General features: G+C 42.0%; 9 protein-coding genes across 10 annotated transcripts; all 9 read right to left on the bottom strand.

Moving 5' to 3' along the window:
• Positions 1–2,174: 2,174 nt before the first annotated feature.
• LSM04_006216 (zinc finger protein) lies at positions 2,175–2,750 on the bottom strand (the record flags this gene model as incomplete). Its single annotated transcript, XM_067339090.1, has 1 exon — positions 2,175–2,750. One exon carries the CDS (start codon positions 2,748–2,750, stop codon positions 2,175–2,177), a length of 576 nt encoding a protein of 191 aa, XP_067187930.1.
• Positions 2,751–5,013: 2,263 nt separating this feature from the next.
• Positions 5,014–5,613, bottom strand: LSM04_001822 (the record flags this gene model as incomplete). Of its 2 annotated transcripts, XM_067339088.1 has the most annotated exons (2): positions 5,292–5,368; positions 5,409–5,613. In XM_067339088.1, the coding sequence occupies 2 exons, from the start codon at positions 5,611–5,613 to the stop codon at positions 5,292–5,294; spliced, it is 282 nt and encodes a 93-aa protein (XP_067187753.1). The 2 variants fall into 2 exon arrangements, with proteins under 2 accessions (XP_067187754.1, XP_067187753.1); XM_067339089.1 differs by having other exon boundaries at positions 5,014–5,613.
• A 949-nt stretch (positions 5,614–6,562) lies between these two features.
• On the bottom strand, positions 6,563–6,982 carry LSM04_003037 (zinc finger protein; the record flags this gene model as incomplete). Its single annotated transcript, XM_067339087.1, has 1 exon — positions 6,563–6,982. The coding sequence occupies one exon, from the start codon at positions 6,980–6,982 to the stop codon at positions 6,563–6,565; it is 420 nt and encodes a 139-aa protein (XP_067187808.1).
• Positions 6,983–7,929: 947 nt separating this feature from the next.
• On the bottom strand, positions 7,930–8,349 carry LSM04_000734 (zinc finger protein; the record flags this gene model as incomplete). Its single annotated transcript, XM_067339086.1, has 1 exon — positions 7,930–8,349. The coding sequence occupies one exon, from the start codon at positions 8,347–8,349 to the stop codon at positions 7,930–7,932; it is 420 nt and encodes a 139-aa protein (XP_067187708.1).
• Positions 8,350–8,744: 395 nt separating this feature from the next.
• Positions 8,745–9,680, bottom strand: LSM04_007161 (Proteasome; the record flags this gene model as incomplete). Its single annotated transcript, XM_067339085.1, has 1 exon — positions 8,745–9,680. The coding sequence occupies one exon, from the start codon at positions 9,678–9,680 to the stop codon at positions 8,745–8,747; it is 936 nt and encodes a 311-aa protein (XP_067187968.1).
• A 474-nt stretch (positions 9,681–10,154) lies between these two features.
• LSM04_008013 (Pseudouridine synthase) lies at positions 10,155–12,242 on the bottom strand (the record flags this gene model as incomplete). The annotated part of the gene is made up of 1 exon (XM_067339084.1): positions 10,155–12,242. The coding sequence occupies one exon, from the start codon at positions 12,240–12,242 to the stop codon at positions 10,155–10,157; it is 2,088 nt and encodes a 695-aa protein (XP_067188013.1).
• Positions 12,243–12,759: 517 nt separating this feature from the next.
• Positions 12,760–14,079, bottom strand: LSM04_006710 (Queuosine salvage protein family; the record flags this gene model as incomplete). Its single annotated transcript, XM_067339083.1, has 1 exon — positions 12,760–14,079. One exon carries the CDS (start codon positions 14,077–14,079, stop codon positions 12,760–12,762), a length of 1,320 nt encoding a protein of 439 aa, XP_067187942.1.
• A 389-nt stretch (positions 14,080–14,468) lies between these two features.
• LSM04_009058 (uncharacterized protein) lies at positions 14,469–16,709 on the bottom strand (the record flags this gene model as incomplete). The annotated part of the gene is made up of 1 exon (XM_067339082.1): positions 14,469–16,709. One exon carries the CDS (start codon positions 16,707–16,709, stop codon positions 14,469–14,471), a length of 2,241 nt encoding a protein of 746 aa, XP_067188064.1.
• Positions 16,710–17,075: 366 nt separating this feature from the next.
• Positions 17,076–17,873, bottom strand: LSM04_000308 (Peptidase M76; the record flags this gene model as incomplete). Its single annotated transcript, XM_067339081.1, has 1 exon — positions 17,076–17,873. One exon carries the CDS (start codon positions 17,871–17,873, stop codon positions 17,076–17,078), a length of 798 nt encoding a protein of 265 aa, XP_067187694.1.
• Between the last annotated feature and the right edge of the window lie 144 nt (positions 17,874–18,017).

Below are 18,017 nucleotides of genomic sequence, written 5' to 3'. Positions count from 1 at the left end.
TGATTCACCTACTTCCCCAACTCACATGTATTCTTGTGAAGAAGAAAAAAACACCACTATGGTGCGAGTCGCCGTGCAAGATTATAATCGTACATGCAACCATCGCGGAGTACTCTATAGAAGGCAACATATCAAAGAAATAATGAAATAAGTGGGAGGTGCCATTCAATATAGGGAAAAGAATGAAGAAAGATTTACACCGACACAGCCTGATTTCTTTATGTTTTTTTTATTTTCTTTCATCAGGGAAGTAAAAAAAAAAATCATGGAAAATAACGACAAACAAGGAAAAAAAAAGAGAAATAATGGCAAATGCAGTAAAAGCGGATAAGGTATCCAGCCTTTGAACGCCAATTCAGTTAATTTTTTTTCTTAATTATTTTTCCATTTATCCTTTTTGTCGTAGTACCTGACAGTGGGGACACAACGAATAGCAGGAAAAAAAGGGTCCTCAGCTTTACTCTTCCCTTTATCTCGTTTGCATATCGTCTTTCTTTTTCTTTGTATTTCCCACTGATGGCATGGCAACACACATAGCAACAGCAATAGCATAAAAAAAAAAAAAAGAACAGAGAAATAGTATAAAGAAACATTCTTTTCCCTCCCACTTCTTCGTGTCTTTGTTTACCATATAAAAATGGTAAACACGTTTCTTGTTTGTTTACTCTTTGCTTTTATTTTACTTTTTCCCATCAACTTTCTTTTTGTGGATCAGTAAGGATCGTCATCACGTCATAAAAAAAAAAACATTTATTTTATTCCTTTTTTGATTGTGACAGTGTCTCCTACCTCTAATTTGTCCCCATCCCTATCGATCCAGGATGATGAAAGAGTACACCTTGCAAAACCAATGAAAAAAAAAACACGTTCCCTCCCACAGAAACAGAAAATAACACCAGAGGGAAAAAAGATAAATTAAAAAAAAAATCGAAAAATAGCTTTACCTAAGATGCTCTAAAATGTAAAACACACAAACACAAATACAAACAAAGAGAGACGGACAGACAAAGAAATATATATATATATATTACCTCGCATTTTCTTTTTTGTGTTTTTTTGTTCTTCCTATAATTTCTCAATCGTATAGATGCAATATATGTAGACGTATAAGCACCATATCGCTCTCTTTTTTTTTGTTCTTGGATGTGAATGGATGTCCACATTTTTTTATTTCTGATTTTGTTGCTTTATACTGTTTATTTCTTCTTTACTTTCCTTGTCTTTGTTTATTTCACTTTTTTTTCTTTGTCCCGTCTGTTTCCTTTTTTTTTCGTTATTTCCCGCGGGCACAAGGGATGTCATTCTTCACAGTCCAAAACATTTTCAATAAGAACGCCCCTCCCCTTCCCTCCTGTAATAAAGAACGGAAAAAGGGTTGGGAAAAGCATCACCACATTAGTTTTTCTTGTTTTTATCCCCTTTGGCGCAGTTCTTGCACTGTTTCTTTTCATGCACCTGTACCCTTTTTTGACGATTTTTTCCTTGGAGTCTTTCTCCTCTTTGTCCATATGATTTGAAAAGTATATGTCGTCTTTTTTTTTTGCGTTTTTCTTTTTTATCCTACTACTTCTTGAATGTTTCCTTGTAGTTCCTCACAAAATTTCACGTGTTTTGCTGCCGATGACGTCGTTTTTCCCTTATGCTTTTTTCTCAAATCCAAAACAGTCAGTGATTCGCCTCAAGTCGGTCTACCCAGTATATATATTGTGGATGGATGAGTCTATTCCCTGAATGCTCGCAATGCGACTCGTATTTGTCTTTTTCTTTTTTCCCTCTCATATTTCCCTTTTTTTTTAGTAGAGCATATACTTAACTGTACCTGCAGATATGTAACAATGTGTTGTCTGTTCTTCTTTATCAACTTTCAGATTAAACTTAGTTTCACCAGTTACATTACTACTCGCCTCAGCAAAATATGCAGCTGTCAGTGACCCTTCCAATAGGAACTCTGCATTACGTCAGTCAGGCAAGAAAACAAACTGCCCCGAACCAACCCTGATGTGACGAAACACACACACACATACACAAACAAATACAATTCCATACGTATATATTCGCATTCAGAGAAAAGGCCACACACACACACACACCAAAGAGAAAGGAACCACTAGAAACGTTAAACAAACCTAAAAAAGGGAAAAAAAAACAGATAACGACCAAAGAACGTTTGAGAGTTACCCAATCACAATTTCTGCGTTTTTGCACTCGTGTGCAAAATGTCCCTTCTGTCTGCAGACATAGCACTCCTGCTCCTCAGCTTGCGGACGTGGATTCGGGCAGTTGCGTGCAACATGACCATGACCACCGCAGCGGAAGCATGACATTGATGTCTTTGCACGCTCTGGGCAACGGCGTGCGATATGGCCTGTGAGCCCGCAGTTATTGCACTTCACAGTGTCAATTACCTCTGGGCACTCACGTGCGTAGTGTCCCGCCCTGTGGCAGTGAAAGCACGGCTGTTCAGAGCGTGGGAGTCGTGGGTTTGTGCAGTCGCGCGAGATGTGCCCCTCCGCCCCGCAGCGGTAACACGGCTGGCGTACGGTTTCCTCCGGCGGTGCGAGTGGGCAGCTGTGGGCGCGGTGTCCGGGCTGCTGGCAGATGAAACACGGGGCGTCCTTCGCGTCCACGTTGCTGGTGCAGTCCTTCCACATATGGCCGGGTTTACCGCAGCGGAAACACAGGCACTCCCCCGGTGGCTTTGGACAGTCGCGGCTCGTATGGCCAACACCCCCACAGCGGTAGCAGACCATTCTTCAGACGATACACGTATGGTGAAAGCTAATAGAGTAGGAGACGAGGAAGAAAAACGGAATAGTAAGCAACGAGTGTAAAGGAAAAATACAAAGAATGCGGTTTCTCTTTTATTTACTTATTTATTTTAGTTCATTTTGCAAGTTCCTCGTGATATCTCTCTCGCTGATAATATGCTCTTCCTCTCACTGCGCTTGCCCGCCTCAATTTCACAGCCTCAATCGCACTTTCTTTCTCTCTTCATATCATCAAAGGCATTACGGAGCAGACGCATAGTACTTAAGTTGAATGTGAACAAGAAGTAAAACAAAAAAAAAACGCAAGGAGGACTAAAACAAAAAAAAAAAACTACCTCCACCCGAAAGAAGATTTAAAAGGTCAAAAAATCAAAAGTTAAAAAAAAAAAAAACAACCCTCAAAGAACTTCAACACAACGTCTCTCTCACCACACCTGCTCAGACACAGCAGTGACCAGAAAAACAGAAAAAAAATTATAACAAAAAAAAACCCAGTATAATTCCATCAACACACATCATAAACCTAACAGACATTTCCACACAACTTCAAAATCAAACCTACAAAACACACACACACACACACCAAACCCTCCAACTACCAGCACCATTCGCACTCCAAGAGTGGGAAAGGAACCTTCAAGCCCTGCATATCCCATATATTCCTGCACTAAATCCGTCCTCTCCGCTTTTCGCCCTGAAACGCAACACAAGCACACTTCCAACTTCCATGATGCCAAGCAAAGCAGGTCTCATACCCCAAAACTCCAACCATTAGCATTATCCCCATGTTTTTCTTTCAAAGATCACAAACTCTCCATTCACCCCTCTTGTATCAGCTGATAAACTGAGGCAACACGTTGCCGTCAAACAAAACTTCACCGCCAAACCATAACTGCTTTTACCTTTTCTTCTTAGTACAAACGATAATTTATTATTATGTGATGTATAAAAAAAGTAAACAGACGTCATTACCCACGTCTTGTGTTACGCACTAAAACACAAAGAGCACAGTGCATCTTCTCACCTACCTTATTAGTACCGTCTGAGTTTTTTTTTTCTTTCTATCTTACACCTAAGCTGTCGCCCGGTCGTTAAGAAATCAAAAGAAACCATTCATTTCCTTTCCCACGCGTTTGTATTGTTTTTCGAAACCACCATCAGCCCACTAGGAGGCAGCCACGAAAGGAATGCTCATAAGTACAGACACACTGTACACGCAAACACGCATATAAGTTCAGAGAAAGCAAAACAAAAAAAAATAATAACCCTTCACTTCGTCACCAGGCTGTACCTATCAACTCCCCCGCCCAACATACCCTGCATAGAAACACACACACAAATACATAGAGCGAAAGTGGAAAAGGATTCCATCGAAGCAAACGATAAAAAGCAAACCAAAAAGAAGAAAAAAGAAAAGAGACGCACAAGGAGAAAACAGAAAAAAAAAATAACCCAGGGATTCAAAAAGAATACCAAGAACAAACAAACAAGCAAACAAACAACAACAACACTAACAATAGCTAGAAAAGCAGCATCATAACTCAGGTAATTTTTTTTAATAAAGGGGGAAACAAATCACTTATGCTTTCCTTTGTCCTTTTCCCGAATTTCTTTACACCTTCTCTTATTTCTTACTTCCTTTTAACTTTGCTCCTTCTCTTTCCCTTCCTCAATTAGCCTATTCAAAGTTCCTCATTGATCAATGAAGCAAATAACCAAAAGAAAAGAGCATGATGGCGCCGACTGACACGAAGCCAGCAACACAATGCTATACTAGGAGGAAAAAAGCGCTAAATAGAAAGAAAACAGAACCACAGGCGCACAATTCTATTCTTTCTCGTCAAGCGATCCCATCACAGCACCAGAACTCATCCAATCGATACCTTTCCTTTCTTTCCGAGCACCACACAAAAGACGCAAAGTAAAAGGAGAAAGAAAATATTTTCCCTTACAATTAGCATTTACACTCCGTGCTACACAGAGTTTGGGACGGACAACTATTTTCCTTGACCAGTTTGCTGCTCCTCCCAGCGAACTCCTTTATTTCCTATTACGGAGACTTATTCCCTTTCTTCTCCATTAGACTAGCGTTAGTACCACCGGGGAAGAGAAAGGTTCCCCTCGTCAGGAAGCGTAAACACGGCGTACCCAACATTATGCTTGTTACCGAACTGAACAACTCATCGCCGAACCGACCAGCAAGCCTTTGTTGTACGTATCATCCCTCTTTTTCCTCTTCACCTTCTTACTTCACGGGGCACGCACGGCTGATGTGGCCGGGTTGACCACAGTTGTAGCACGTGGCATCACCACCACGGAGTGTACCTCCCGCCGGAGCGGTGGGGCAGTCGCGTGCGAGGTGTCCCTCCTGTTGGCAGTGGTAGCACGCACGGCTGCGGGGTGCACCGCGGTATCCGTCACCACCGCGGGTGGGGCATTCGCGGCTAAGATGGCCGGGTTGACCACAGTTGTAGCAGGCGCGGTCACCAGCTCCGCCTGGGCGGCGCGTGGGGCATTCGCGGCTCATGTGGCCAGTCTGCCCGCAGTTGTAGCATGCACGGTCGCCAGCACCACCAGGGGTCTTCGTGGGGCATTCGCGGCTCATATGACCGGTCTGCCCGCAGTTGTAGCAAGCCCGACCGCCAGCACCACCAGGGGTCTTCGTGGGGCATTCGCGGCTCATGTGGCCGGTCTGCCCACAGTTATAGCAGGCGCGATCACCAGTGGTGCCAGGGGGCACATTTGGGCATTCACGTGCAAAATGTCCGGCCTCGCCACAACGATGACAAGTGCTGCCGCCACCCTCGACACGGGAACGTTTAGTGATAGGAGCATCTTCGGCCATTGTAGTAAAGAAAAAAGTGGGTAAGACTTGCTTGGTAGAACGATCTGTTCAGTTCAAGAAGAAAGAGGAAAAAAAGAGAAAAAAGGGAAGAAAGGGATTAAAGACGAATCAAACATGGGGAAAGAAAAAGAGCTATACAGAAAACCATACCTTTTTTTGGATATCTGTACTTCAGGTGGTTTCTTTGAAAAAAAAAGATCTGTGCAACGATACAGGTTAACGGCGATACAAAGAAATATTAACTTCTACCACTCTATCCCTTGGTACACTAAGGGCGATCATTTCGGTGCACGACGTTTTACTTTTTGGGGTGCCTTCATGGGAAGCAATCCGATAAAGTGATTCAAGCGCTGGACACAATTTCCCACAACACGCTCATCTTTTCATGCTGAGCAACTAGAGGCGCGGATTCTACCATACTTTTAATCACCTCATGGTAGTTCACATATGATTCTATATACCCTTACTCTATATGTGCAAAAAACGCAACAAGAAAGAAGACTATTTGGTAATTCGAGCAGTTAACCCTCTCCAAACAATGTAGCAACACCACAGAAAGGCAGAAACGACAAGAGATATAAACAGATTCCTTTTATTATTGGCTCAAATGAGCACGTCGAAAAAAAAAAGTTAATAAAATCATTCTCCCCCTTTATTTATAGTTATTATTCTCCGTGCTACACAGAGTTTGGGACGGACAACTATTTTCCTTGACCAGTTTGCTGCTCCTCCCAGCGAACTCCTTTATTTCCTATTACGGAGACTTATTCCCTTTCTTCTCCATTAGACTAGCGTTAGTACCACCGGGGAAGAGAAAGGTTCCCCTCGTCAGGAAGCGTAAACACGGCGTACCCAACATTATGCTTGTTACCGAACTGAACAACTCATCGCCGAACCGACCAGCAAGCCTTTGTTGTACGTATCATCCCTCTTTTTCCTCTTCACCTTCTTACTTCACGGGGCACGCACGGCTGATGTGGCCGGGTTGACCACAGTTGTAGCACGTGGCATCACCACCACGGAGTGTACCTCCCGCCGGAGCGGTGGGGCAGTCGCGTGCGAGGTGTCCCTCCTGTTGGCAGTGGTAGCACGCACGGCTGCGGGGTGCACCGCGGTATCCGTCACCACCGCGGGTGGGGCATTCGCGGCTAAGATGGCCGGGTTGACCACAGTTGTAGCAGGCGCGGTCACCAGCTCCGCCTGGGCGGCGCGTGGGGCATTCGCGGCTCATGTGGCCAGTCTCACCACAGTTGTAGCAGGCGCGGTCACCAGTATTGGGCTTCGTGGGGCATTCGCGGCTCATATGACCGGTCTGCCCACAGTTATAGCAGGTGCGGTCACCCCTCATCATCTGGGTGTTATCGGCCATTGTAGTAAAGAAAAAAGTGGGTAAGACTTGCTTGGTAGAACGACTTGTTCAGTTCAAGAAGAAAGAGGAAAAAAAGAGAAAAAAAGGAAGAAAGGGATTAAAGACGAATCAAACATGGGGAAAGAAAAAGAGCTATACAGAAAACCATACCTTTTTTTGGATATCTGTACTTCAGGTGGTTTCTTTGAAAAAAAAAGATCTGTGCAACGATACAGGTTAACGGCGATACAAAGAAATATTAACTTCTACCACTCTATCCCTTGGTACACTAAGGGCGATCATTTCGGTGCACGACGTTTTACTTTTTGGGGTGCCTTCATGGGAAGCAATCCGATAAAGTGATTCAAGCGCTGGACACAATTTCCCACAACACGCTCATCTTTTCATGCTGAGCAACTAGAGGCGCGGATTCTACCATACTTTTAATCACCTCATGGTAGTTCACATATGATTCTATATACCCTTACTCTATATGTGCAAAAAACGCAACAAGAAAGAAGACTATTTGGTAATTCGAGCAGTTAACCCTCTCCAAACAATGTAGCAACACCACAGAAAGGCAGAAACGACAAGAGATATAAACAGATTCCTTTTATTATTGGCTCAAATGAGCACGTCGAAAAAAAAGTTAATAAAATCATTCTCCCCCTTTATTTATAGTTATTATTCTCCGTGCTACACAGAGTTTGGGACGGACAACTATTTTCCTTGACCAGTTTGCTGCTCCTCCCAGCGAACTCCTTTATTTCCTATTACGGAGACTTATTCCCTTTCTTCTCCATTAGACTAGCGTTAGTACCACCGGGGAAGAGAAAGGTTCCCCTCGTCAGGAAGCGTAAACACGGCGTACCCAACATTATGCTTGTTACCGAACTGAACAACTCATCGCCGAACCGACCAGCAAGCCTTTGTTGTACGTATCATCCCTCTTTTTCCTCTTCACCTTCTTACTTCACGGGGCACGCACGGCTGGTGTGGCCGGGTTGACCACAGTTGTAGCACGTGGCATCACCACCACGGAGTGTACCTCCCGCCGGAGCGGTGGGGCAGTCGCGTGCGAGGTGTCCCTCCTGTTGGCAGTGGTAGCACGCACGGCTGCGGGGTGCACCGCGGTATCCGTCACCACCGCGGGTGGGGCATTCGCGGCTAAGATGGCCGGGTTGACCACAGTTGTAGCAGGCGCGGTCACCAGCTCCGCCTGGGCGGCGCGTGGGGCATTCGCGGCTCATGTGGCCAGTCTCACCACAGTTGTAGCAGGCGCGGTCACCAGTATTGGGCTTCGTGGGGCATTCGCGGCTCATATGACCGGTCTGCCCACAGTTATAGCAGGTGCGGTCACCCCTCATCATCTGGGTGTTATCGGCCATTGTAGTAAAGAAAAAAGTGGGTAAGACTTGCTTGGTAGAACGACTTGTTCAGTTCAAGAAGAAAGAGGAAAAAAAGAGAAAAAAAGGAAGAAAGGGATTAAAGACGAATCAAACATGGGGAAAGAAAAAGAGCTATACAGAAAACCATACCTTTTTTGGATATCCGAACGTTGTTATTTTTTTCTTCTAAGTTGAGCGTGTCAGTTTGACCATGAATCACATGGGTTGCCTCGATGATATGCCTATATCACTTCTTAAGGGTATTTCTCATACATGTTTTGTTCGTAAAAAGAGAAATATACTTAATTTTCTTTATTGTGTTGTGAAAGCTTTATTTCTCCATACCTTGCTATTTCTTGATTTACTTTCAACTTTTTCATATATCACTTGGGCAACTATTGTGGGTAGTAACGGTCAAATAGTTTGGTCTGATCGTCACGTGAGATTTGTGTCCAACCTCTCTGGTGCACGTGATACACTGTAACAATGCCACCAGATGCACCGTCGCGGTAGGTAGCGTGAAAGATTGAACGACGGGCGAGATCACAAGCCTCCTCAACGCTCAGATCATTGCGGTAACCTTGGTCAAGCACACCATATGCATAAATTGAGCCCGAACCAACACTGAACAGGTTATGTTTCACACGAGTCCCCTTATCATCCACGTAGTAGAGGGATGGTCCAAATTGGTCCCATCCAGCCACCATAGTTCCCATTGATAATCCGTAATTACGGTACGAATAGGTAATATTTGCCAATATCTTGCTTGCCGCTGCCACTGAAATACGACTGTTGTTGCGCAATTCCCAGAGTCGGCATTCCATGCCTAACACCCGCTCCCAGTATTGACAATCTGCTGCACCACCTGCCAATGTTCCAAGGAGATAATCATTGATTTCAAGTACTTTCATAACAGTCTGGGAGGCAATGTACTGTCCTGAGGATGCGCGAGAATCCACTGCAATAATAATACCACCATCAAAGTGAAATCCCAATGTTGTAGTACCTTTCTTCATTTTAATATCTGGAATACTGCGAGGGACTGGACATGATTTCATCAATTTCCAGACACGTGTGTCAGCTTGAATGCCATTACTGGTACTCAGAGGATCCTCTGTTAGTTTTTCCCCAGTAGAGGGAAAAACACTCATGTCATAATGGCGAGTGGCACGAGGTCCGAAAGAACTGTATGAACAGCGCGTGAGCTCCTCCTCCTCCCCGTCATCGTCATTATCCACACCAGGCACATTGTGCCAAGTGAACGGCCCAATACGTGGACAGTCGTCAAGGGAGAAATCCGAGCGCAGAACAGTTTCAAAATCGACAAACATCCCTTATATGTTACAATTTTTTTTTGCCTTTTCGCTCTTATTTTTGTTTTCTTATTGCAACCTCTTTTTCTTTTCGTTCTCCGTCTTCCTTGTTTTACTATATATATAGCAAGCAAAAATATGCTTTTTTTCTTTTTTCTTTTAATCCTAGACTCATAACAAGAAACGAAAACAAATAAAATACAGACAATAGAGTAAATGTGTTATCGAACCAAATAGAATCCAAGAACAATATTAATTTATTGGGTGTTTTTTTTCTTCTTCTTCCTTTTCTTTTGGTAAATTCTTTTATTCACACACAAATACACAGCAACAGCAGCATCAAACAAAAAAAAAATTCCCATCATTCCTTCACTGGATAAGTTCTCCAGACAAAAAAAAAGATTGACACTCCTCATAGCCCCCAAAAATGAGAAACTATGTGACCAACAACAACATCAGTATTAACAACAATAAATGAAAAATTGAAACTAACTACAAAACTGCTGTGATATCTTCAATAATTTCATCCTCCTCAGGTATATTAGCAACACCATCAACGTTAACAACTCCAAGGTCGTTGGGTAATGGCTTTTCATCTAAAGATGGCCTAACAGACATGTGACGAAGTTTCTCCATAGATGCTTCCTTTAACTCTTGTGATTCAAAATTTAATGCATCCTTTAATTCCTCATAGGTAAAATTATCAAGCTCCTCCAACTCTTTCGGAGTTAACTCACGATAACGAGATAAACGTCGGAGACGTGATACACGTTGACGTCGAAAAAAAGGCCAATCACGTTCAATAAATTCCTTCCAAACTGCACCTGAATGTTTAGTGTAGTGTGGTGGAACCGTCACTTCACGTACAGAACCCACAGGTAGGCCACTGATTGAGAAGGGACCAAAAGAAATACGACCACCACGTTCCACACTTCGTCCAAGATGCTGCATAATGTAAGAAACCGGCAAAGTTTCACCTCGTATTTTTACCTTAAGAGAGAAACGTGATTTCATTGCTGGATTGACAAGAAACTCAACATTATCCCATTTTTTCCCATTTATTATCAATCCTTCAGTGTTTAGTTTATGAGCTAAAACCGGATCAATAGCGGGACGTACACGTAGGAGGTATGTCCTCTGTATCATAGATTTTGGATTTTCAAGGAAACGGGAAAGTTCACCGTCATTTGTAAGAAGAAGTAATCCGTGAGATCGCATAGGAAGTGATCCAACAGGGACAAGGTGATCCATACCCAGTATCCGGGCATGTTTAGTAATTAATGTACGACCTGCCACATCATTTCTAGAAACAATTACATGTGCTGGTTTGTGGTACATCCAGAGTCGAGGAGGTGCAAATCTAAGTCGACCACTATGAGAAGCTACATGAATATTATTTTCTGCCCCAACTAAACGAAATGGATCCCTTTCCACAACATTATCTACTCGTACCTGACCACTGGCAATAATAGTTAAGGCTTCACGACGACTACAAAACCCAGCACGTGGTAAACAGCGAAGGAGATAAACAGATCCATCAGGAAATGTTAAATTGTCATCAAGAACAGTATCATAATTTCCTATACGCCCACTAAGAGGATCATGCGATGAACCACCAGGAATTAAATCTGCCGATTTTCGAATAATATCATTCATAGCTGTAGAAACATTTTGGGTTTTGGATATTAATTGATTATCACTTGTAATATCACTAACATCATTATCAATATCATTCACAATAACATCTGCCAAACTAGTAGGTGATTCTTTTAATCGACTACGTTTTGAAAATTTAAGACCTTCTTCCTCCTCTTTTTTTTCTTTATCTTCCTGTTGTTGTTTTTGTTGTTGCTGTAACTCATCATCAGACAAGAGTCTTAAACGACGGGGTAAATAGGTGTCAATACGATCCTCACGTAACTTCTCTGCCTTCAACTCCATTAATCGTTCCTTAAGCATATCTGTAAGTTGTACAGGTGTATCGCCGTAGACATTTGTTTTATCCTCACTTTCAGCTTCAATAGTGGCATCAGCAGGCGATGCATTACTCTCATGTGCGAGGGCCACTCCATGTTGTCGTAAAGTACCACCAGATAACTGTAGTATATCTGGTGAGACAGTTTCCTTTTGTGAAGATGTGGCTCTCGAAGAGGCATCACGCCTTGTGGTTTTGCTGCGAATATCAAGACTACCTTGATCGAAAAAGGAGGGAGGAGCTCCAGTATCATCCTTTGGGAAAGCGTATCCATCAGCATTCTTCGTACGCACAATCTCTTTCCACTCATTCTTTTTTCGTTCCTCAGCTGAGTATGAAGTAACTGGAGTCATTTTAAGGTGTGACATGGCAATTGGAAAGTGTTTCTCAACGTCTAATTGTTCCTCCCGCTGTGCCACATCTTCACTATGGGCTAACGCAGAAGCAGTGGGTGATACTTTCCGGTTAAAATGCGGAGTTCCACGACTCTTTGGTGTTTTTCCTCTGCTAGAGAGAAATCGTCGCTGTTCTAGCTGTCGTTGTTGTTGTTCTTGACACAATAATAACAACAAAGATACATGTAGTGTTGAAGCTAAACGACGCATTATTAAACTCCTCCTTCCCGATACCTTTTCCCCCCTCTTTTTTTTTTTTGAGCAACCCACACCCTCCTCCTGGAGACCTAAAGAGGAAAGCAAAAAAAAAATTATAAAATTAAATGAGCAAACAAACAAAAAAAGACATCAACTCAAACCCAGTGTTGCTTTTTGCTTTTAATAAAAAAAAAACAATGTTAAGCCATAACTAACTATAGCAACCAGAAAAAAAAAAACACTAATAAATCTAAAAACTTACAATGAATAGTTTCCAATAACACGAAAATAAAAAGGTATATATATACTAACAACTCACATTTCCACCAAACCAATCCTACGTTAACCTGAATTAAAGACTAACCTATTTACGAGCAATTAAGCAAGATATCAACAGTATTTTAATTCTTCAAAGTACAACGAAAAAAAAAACAAATAGAATTAAAAAAAAAAACATTACCATCTTTAGACAGAATACGTTCGTGTCCTATTCTATTTTTTGTTTTCCTTTTCTTTGTTTATTTTTTGATCAGTACATAATAGTAGAGCAGAGATGATGTCTAATCGATGGATCTGCATGATGTCTACCAATCCACCATAATAAGTGGTCAACCATTGGACTATCCCACTTTACTGAGCGGTATTCCTCACCCTCCACAGTTCTTACGTTCCTCCGCAGGCATTCCAATAATATCTCTGATGCAACTAGTGCAGCAACACGAATGGATGACTCCTCAACGCCACCTGGAGCTAAAAGTATACCTTCGTCTACAAGGTAAGCTAAATGTGTGTTGTATTCAATGATTCCAAGTAGACGAAGTGCCTTGGGTATTTGATAGTCACAACATATTGTAAGTTTATCTCTATCATGGAAAGCCCCAAGAGTGGGAATTGAAAAATCATATTCTGGGGTGTATTCAATAAAATCCCTCATGTGGGTCATCACATCATCAATTGCCAACGCTGTGAGTTGAGCAAGTTTCAACACAGGTACCTCAACAACAGTTTCACTATTATTTGTATTCTCCCTCCGCACGACACAAACGTCCTTGTATCGTGGATGTAAATTAACAAGCTGTGCTAAAAAACCACGAGATGGTGTATTGGGGTGGTAGAGATATCCTTGACTGCGACACCAGATATCATAGAAAGAATCTCCACGCTTCTGCAACTCGCGGGCAATATCCATAAGAATTCTCATTCGCGTTTGTGTGGCGGGCATCCACATTGGCGTCTCCGCCTCATCTCCAGCATGACCGCGAAAACAATAACAAAGCAACGCCTCTTTTTCTTCATTTTCTTCTTTTTTTTCGTTTTCATTCTTATTTAATTCCTGCCGCAGCAGCACCTCCGGTCGATGCCAGTACACCCCCGCCTCTTCCACGGCCCGTCGGAGTAAATACACCATCGCTGCCGATCCCCGCAAGAGACGACCACCGCCAACACCAACATCCTTCTCAGCGTGCGGGTCTTTTTCTCCCAACGGCATTGTGGCATAAAATCCACAGAAATCAACCACACGAGATCCCACCGGCGTTTGTGTTTCACCACCCTTATCATTGGCACCCCGCTCTCCCCAATGGCGAAAGTCTATCGCAATTAACATGCCCAAGTAGTTTACCACCTCTTCCAGATCACCACGGAGATTCACCGGTACAGCAGGGAGCCAATGGGATGAGGTTATAGTTTCTTTATGGAATTCATTTAGGTATATGTCTAATAATTTTTTAAAGTGTGGCTGCTCAACGCATTCAGTAACATTTTTTACAGAAACGTAAGGCGACACACAACTTCGAACGTCCTGTCGTATGGGATCCTGTAAAAACGACTTTACCGTCTCTCCTTTCATTATAGGCTAAAAATCATTTAAACAAGAATCACCAAAATATTTTTTAATTTCTTTGCGTGTTAAGAGAGAGAGAGAGAAGGGGGAAAGGAATAAGGGAAATAAATAGTACGCAAGGGAATGATTTAGTAAAGACTTGGAAAAGGAATTACAAAACAAAAAAGATTAGTAATAAAGGTTGACTTGTTGTAGTTTTTCTTTTTTCTGTTTTGAGAAAAGAAGTGCAATGCCGTAAAAGTAAAGAAAAAGAAAACAATAAAAAAAGGTCTAATATACATTACATTTAGTGATGTGCCAAAAATGTGCGCGAGAAGGATTGCTAGTGATTCATCAAATAATATCACCTCTCTCTTTCTCTCTCTCTTATCATTCAAGTAAAGAATCTAATTTCTTCATGCCATTAATAAATTGCGTAGCACCTCAAAGTATGACGAAGACGTTTGTGATAGAGATGCCTTAATAGAGGGACCCTCACTACTAGTGTCTTTTTTGTCATTATTTTTTTTGCTATTTGCAATATTAATTGTATGTTCACGTTGAAATAGCCACTCAAGCGCACTTATTTCTGTATCGTATTGATTCTCCAACTTTAATCGATGACTATATTCCCGTATCAAAAGTCGTTCAATTTCATACATGCTGTCATACTCACTACCAAATATCTTTATAGGCGGCATAGAATCCTCCCCACTACTCGTTCTTGTCGTCACCGAGGTAGATTGTTTAAATTCTTTGGCTGAATTTTTTTTCGTACCCGATATTGTGAGTTCCTGCAGAGTCATTCTTACACCACAACGAGGATGGAATTGTCCCACATTTCGTCGGTAAGAAATATTTTGTGAATTTGAAGATGTTGAACATCCAATGCGAAGTGAAGTATTATTGGATTTCCCCCCAACAGGGTATAGAAGTTCTATTAGACTACGGTATAACTCCACCCATTCTTTTCCCATAATAGTAGCACTTAGACTGTAATTTAGAGGTGATTCCATACCTTTTCCACGACGTTTTCTCCTTGAACTAGGTTGAAGAAAGAAGTCTTTAACAGCATCCGCATCTTCAGATGTCATACACATTTGTTGTCGAGCACGCCAGGTCTCCATTGCACGACAATGAAGTTGCATACTAATTTCTTTGAACAATGGTAAGGTTTGTAAGTTTTCACGTAAAAATGCCCCTCCAAAATAAACAAAACGACTTTTTATAATTTTTAATGCATTTTTGGTCTCTTGAAGTCTAGCCAAAGAGGTAGAACAAACAAGAGAGTCTACAAATTCCAATGGTACACCTAGATAAATAGGGCGTGAACCCATAGATAATGCAAAATCCAACTTTCCCATCTCTTGAAGCATACCAAATACAAAAGAAGCATCTGCTCGTTTATAGAAACGATTATCCTTAGCTGATTCGGGAGGTGATAGGTCATTTAACGCTTCTTCTTCATCTAAAGTATGAGAAACCATTAACCTTTTAGATGAATCATTCGTTAAAACTATTTGCTTATCAAGACATGATATTGACATAGATGATGAAGGTTGTGCTACAAATGCCGCTATAGATTCTCTACTTTCTCTTGGCAGAAAACTCTCTGCTTGTACTGGCCGTTCAATCATTTCTTTTTTGTCACTTTTTTCTTTACTAGAACGCAACTTGTACATATATTCTTTATCAGCATCCATAACCGCATTTTCCCACCATTCAAGATTACGTACAGCAATACCAGCTTCTAATAGTACTGAATCATTATAGCAACGCTGATGACACTCCACAAGAAAACCCCATCGCTGACGAATTAAATCACGTCGCTCAATATCTTCCTGTTTAATAATAAGTCGTTGCATTCTATTCTCAAGCGAAAGATTTTTAAGATAACGATAAAGTGGAGTTTTTATCCATGCTCTTTCTATCACCTTAACTGCACTTTTAAAAACTACTTGTCGTTTTCTTTGTGTAGAAATATCATCTCTCCTTGCACGAATAAAGGCATTAATAATAGTTACAGCACCTTCCCGCATTCGTTGCGGTGCTAATGTGGGATCTTCACGTTTAGCAGCAGCGTAGCTATTAAATGCCTCACGTAAAACACGTTTGGCCATGCGAACCCGTAACTTCCATAGACGATACTCCATTTTAAGAATTACACTAATACGATCCGCTAACGCACCGGGCGTCCTTAATAATTGACGAATAATCATAATTCGTCCCCATCGCTGCAAACGTGAGACCGCTACATCTAATGCAGCACGTGAACTATGTCTAGATCGTGCTGAATTTTCAGTTCTTCGCTTTGTTCCTGACGTGGAAAGACCAGGAGAGTCACCGCGACTGACAACACTATGACTTTTACTTGCTGGTCGTAGGTATCGTTCAATTCTAGAATTAAAACTTTCACCGTCATGGCGAATAGTTGATCGACGATTGGCAGATCTTACACCTCCACTCTCCATTGTACGACTCTGCCGAAGCATTAAACTACTTTTGCTACCGTTGTTGTTGTTTCTACCACTATCACTACTAACATGCGAAACGGCAGTGGTGGCAGCTGTATTCTTTCGCAAACTGCCAGTTAACACACGTGAGGCAGTACGACGAACAAAGGAGTGCGTCGATGACTTACGACGCCTCGCTCTCATATTCTATTAATAATAATACAACAAAACAGCGGATATCGGTTAAGGCGTTTATGAAAAAAAGAAACAAGAAGAATAGAAATACATACATACATTCATACAAAGCAAAAGGAAATAAAAATACCCAGCACCACAAAGATAAAAAAAAGAAGCAAGAAAAACCAAAAAAAAAAATCACAAAAAGAAAAATTTGTAGAAATAAAACAAACGCAGTGAAAGAAGTAGAAGATAAATAATATATATATATATATATATATAGAGAGAGAGAGAGAAAAAGATCCATAAAACCATAGCATGTCCCCCTCTCTTTATGCTATTCTTATTCTTCTCTTCACTCCCACACCACCATGCATTTCCCCTTCATCATTATCAAAGCCGCAGATCAAACCTCTCATCACCGTAGCTACCCATTGCGTAGATGGGTGCCGCAAATGGCTCATAATCTGAGTAACAACGACGAAACACACGTTCCACCGCACGGTCTGAGAAGCCGCGGCAAACAGGATTTGTCTCCAACGCCATTGCCGCCCGCCGCCGCACACACAACATGCCGCTGCGCAGCGGATCCAGTCGCCCACGGCGGAGTTCCTGTCCAACAAAACAATCACCACTAAGACGAGCCGCACGGATTTCACTGCAGGCCTGATGGGTGCAGTCCGCTGGTTCAATCACCCCACGAGCATCGTCAAAGGCGTGAATAAGTTCATGGCGAAGATTACGTTCTACAGTGTCTAACGTATGCTTTGATGGTTGTAGTTCTGATGATTGTGTTGTGCTTTTACGAGCAGCGCCTGCTATCATGTTTTCCTCAATGAGGAGAATATCACCCTTTTCACAATCCTCACGAGCACGTTGCCACATATAACCCGCCGAGACCCGCTCATTTGAGAAGGCACTGCTCTCACTATTTATATTAATATTGTTCATGTTTTCGGAGATACTGCTATTACTAGCACCATTTTTAGGACGACGTAGTGAGACACATTTGATGCGTTCACGAATAAACGGAGTTTGCGTAATTTCCTCAATACTCTTAATCAAATACTGAACTGTGTTAACGGAAGCCAGTACCTCATCCACGGCAGCCTCACACTCTTGATGGATGCGACCGTCATCATCATCATCAACCTCTCCCTTTTTTTCTTTTTGCCTATCCAAAGTAGTCATTTCCTCTTTGCCTAAAAGCAAATATTAGTAGGAGGAGTCTACGACCATAACAATTATTAATTATAATAAAAAGAAAAGAGAAAAAAAAAGAACATTTATTAACAGAAGAAACGATTCAGATTACCCTCGTTAAAATTCGCTTGG

This window comes from Trypanosoma melophagium (genome assembly GCF_022059095.1).
Source record: "Trypanosoma melophagium isolate St. Kilda chromosome Unknown ctg4segment1, whole genome shotgun sequence".
Taxonomy (NCBI): Eukaryota; Euglenozoa; class Kinetoplastea; order Trypanosomatida; family Trypanosomatidae; genus Trypanosoma; species Trypanosoma melophagium.
This window is presented reverse-complemented; position numbering and strand designations above follow the sequence as displayed.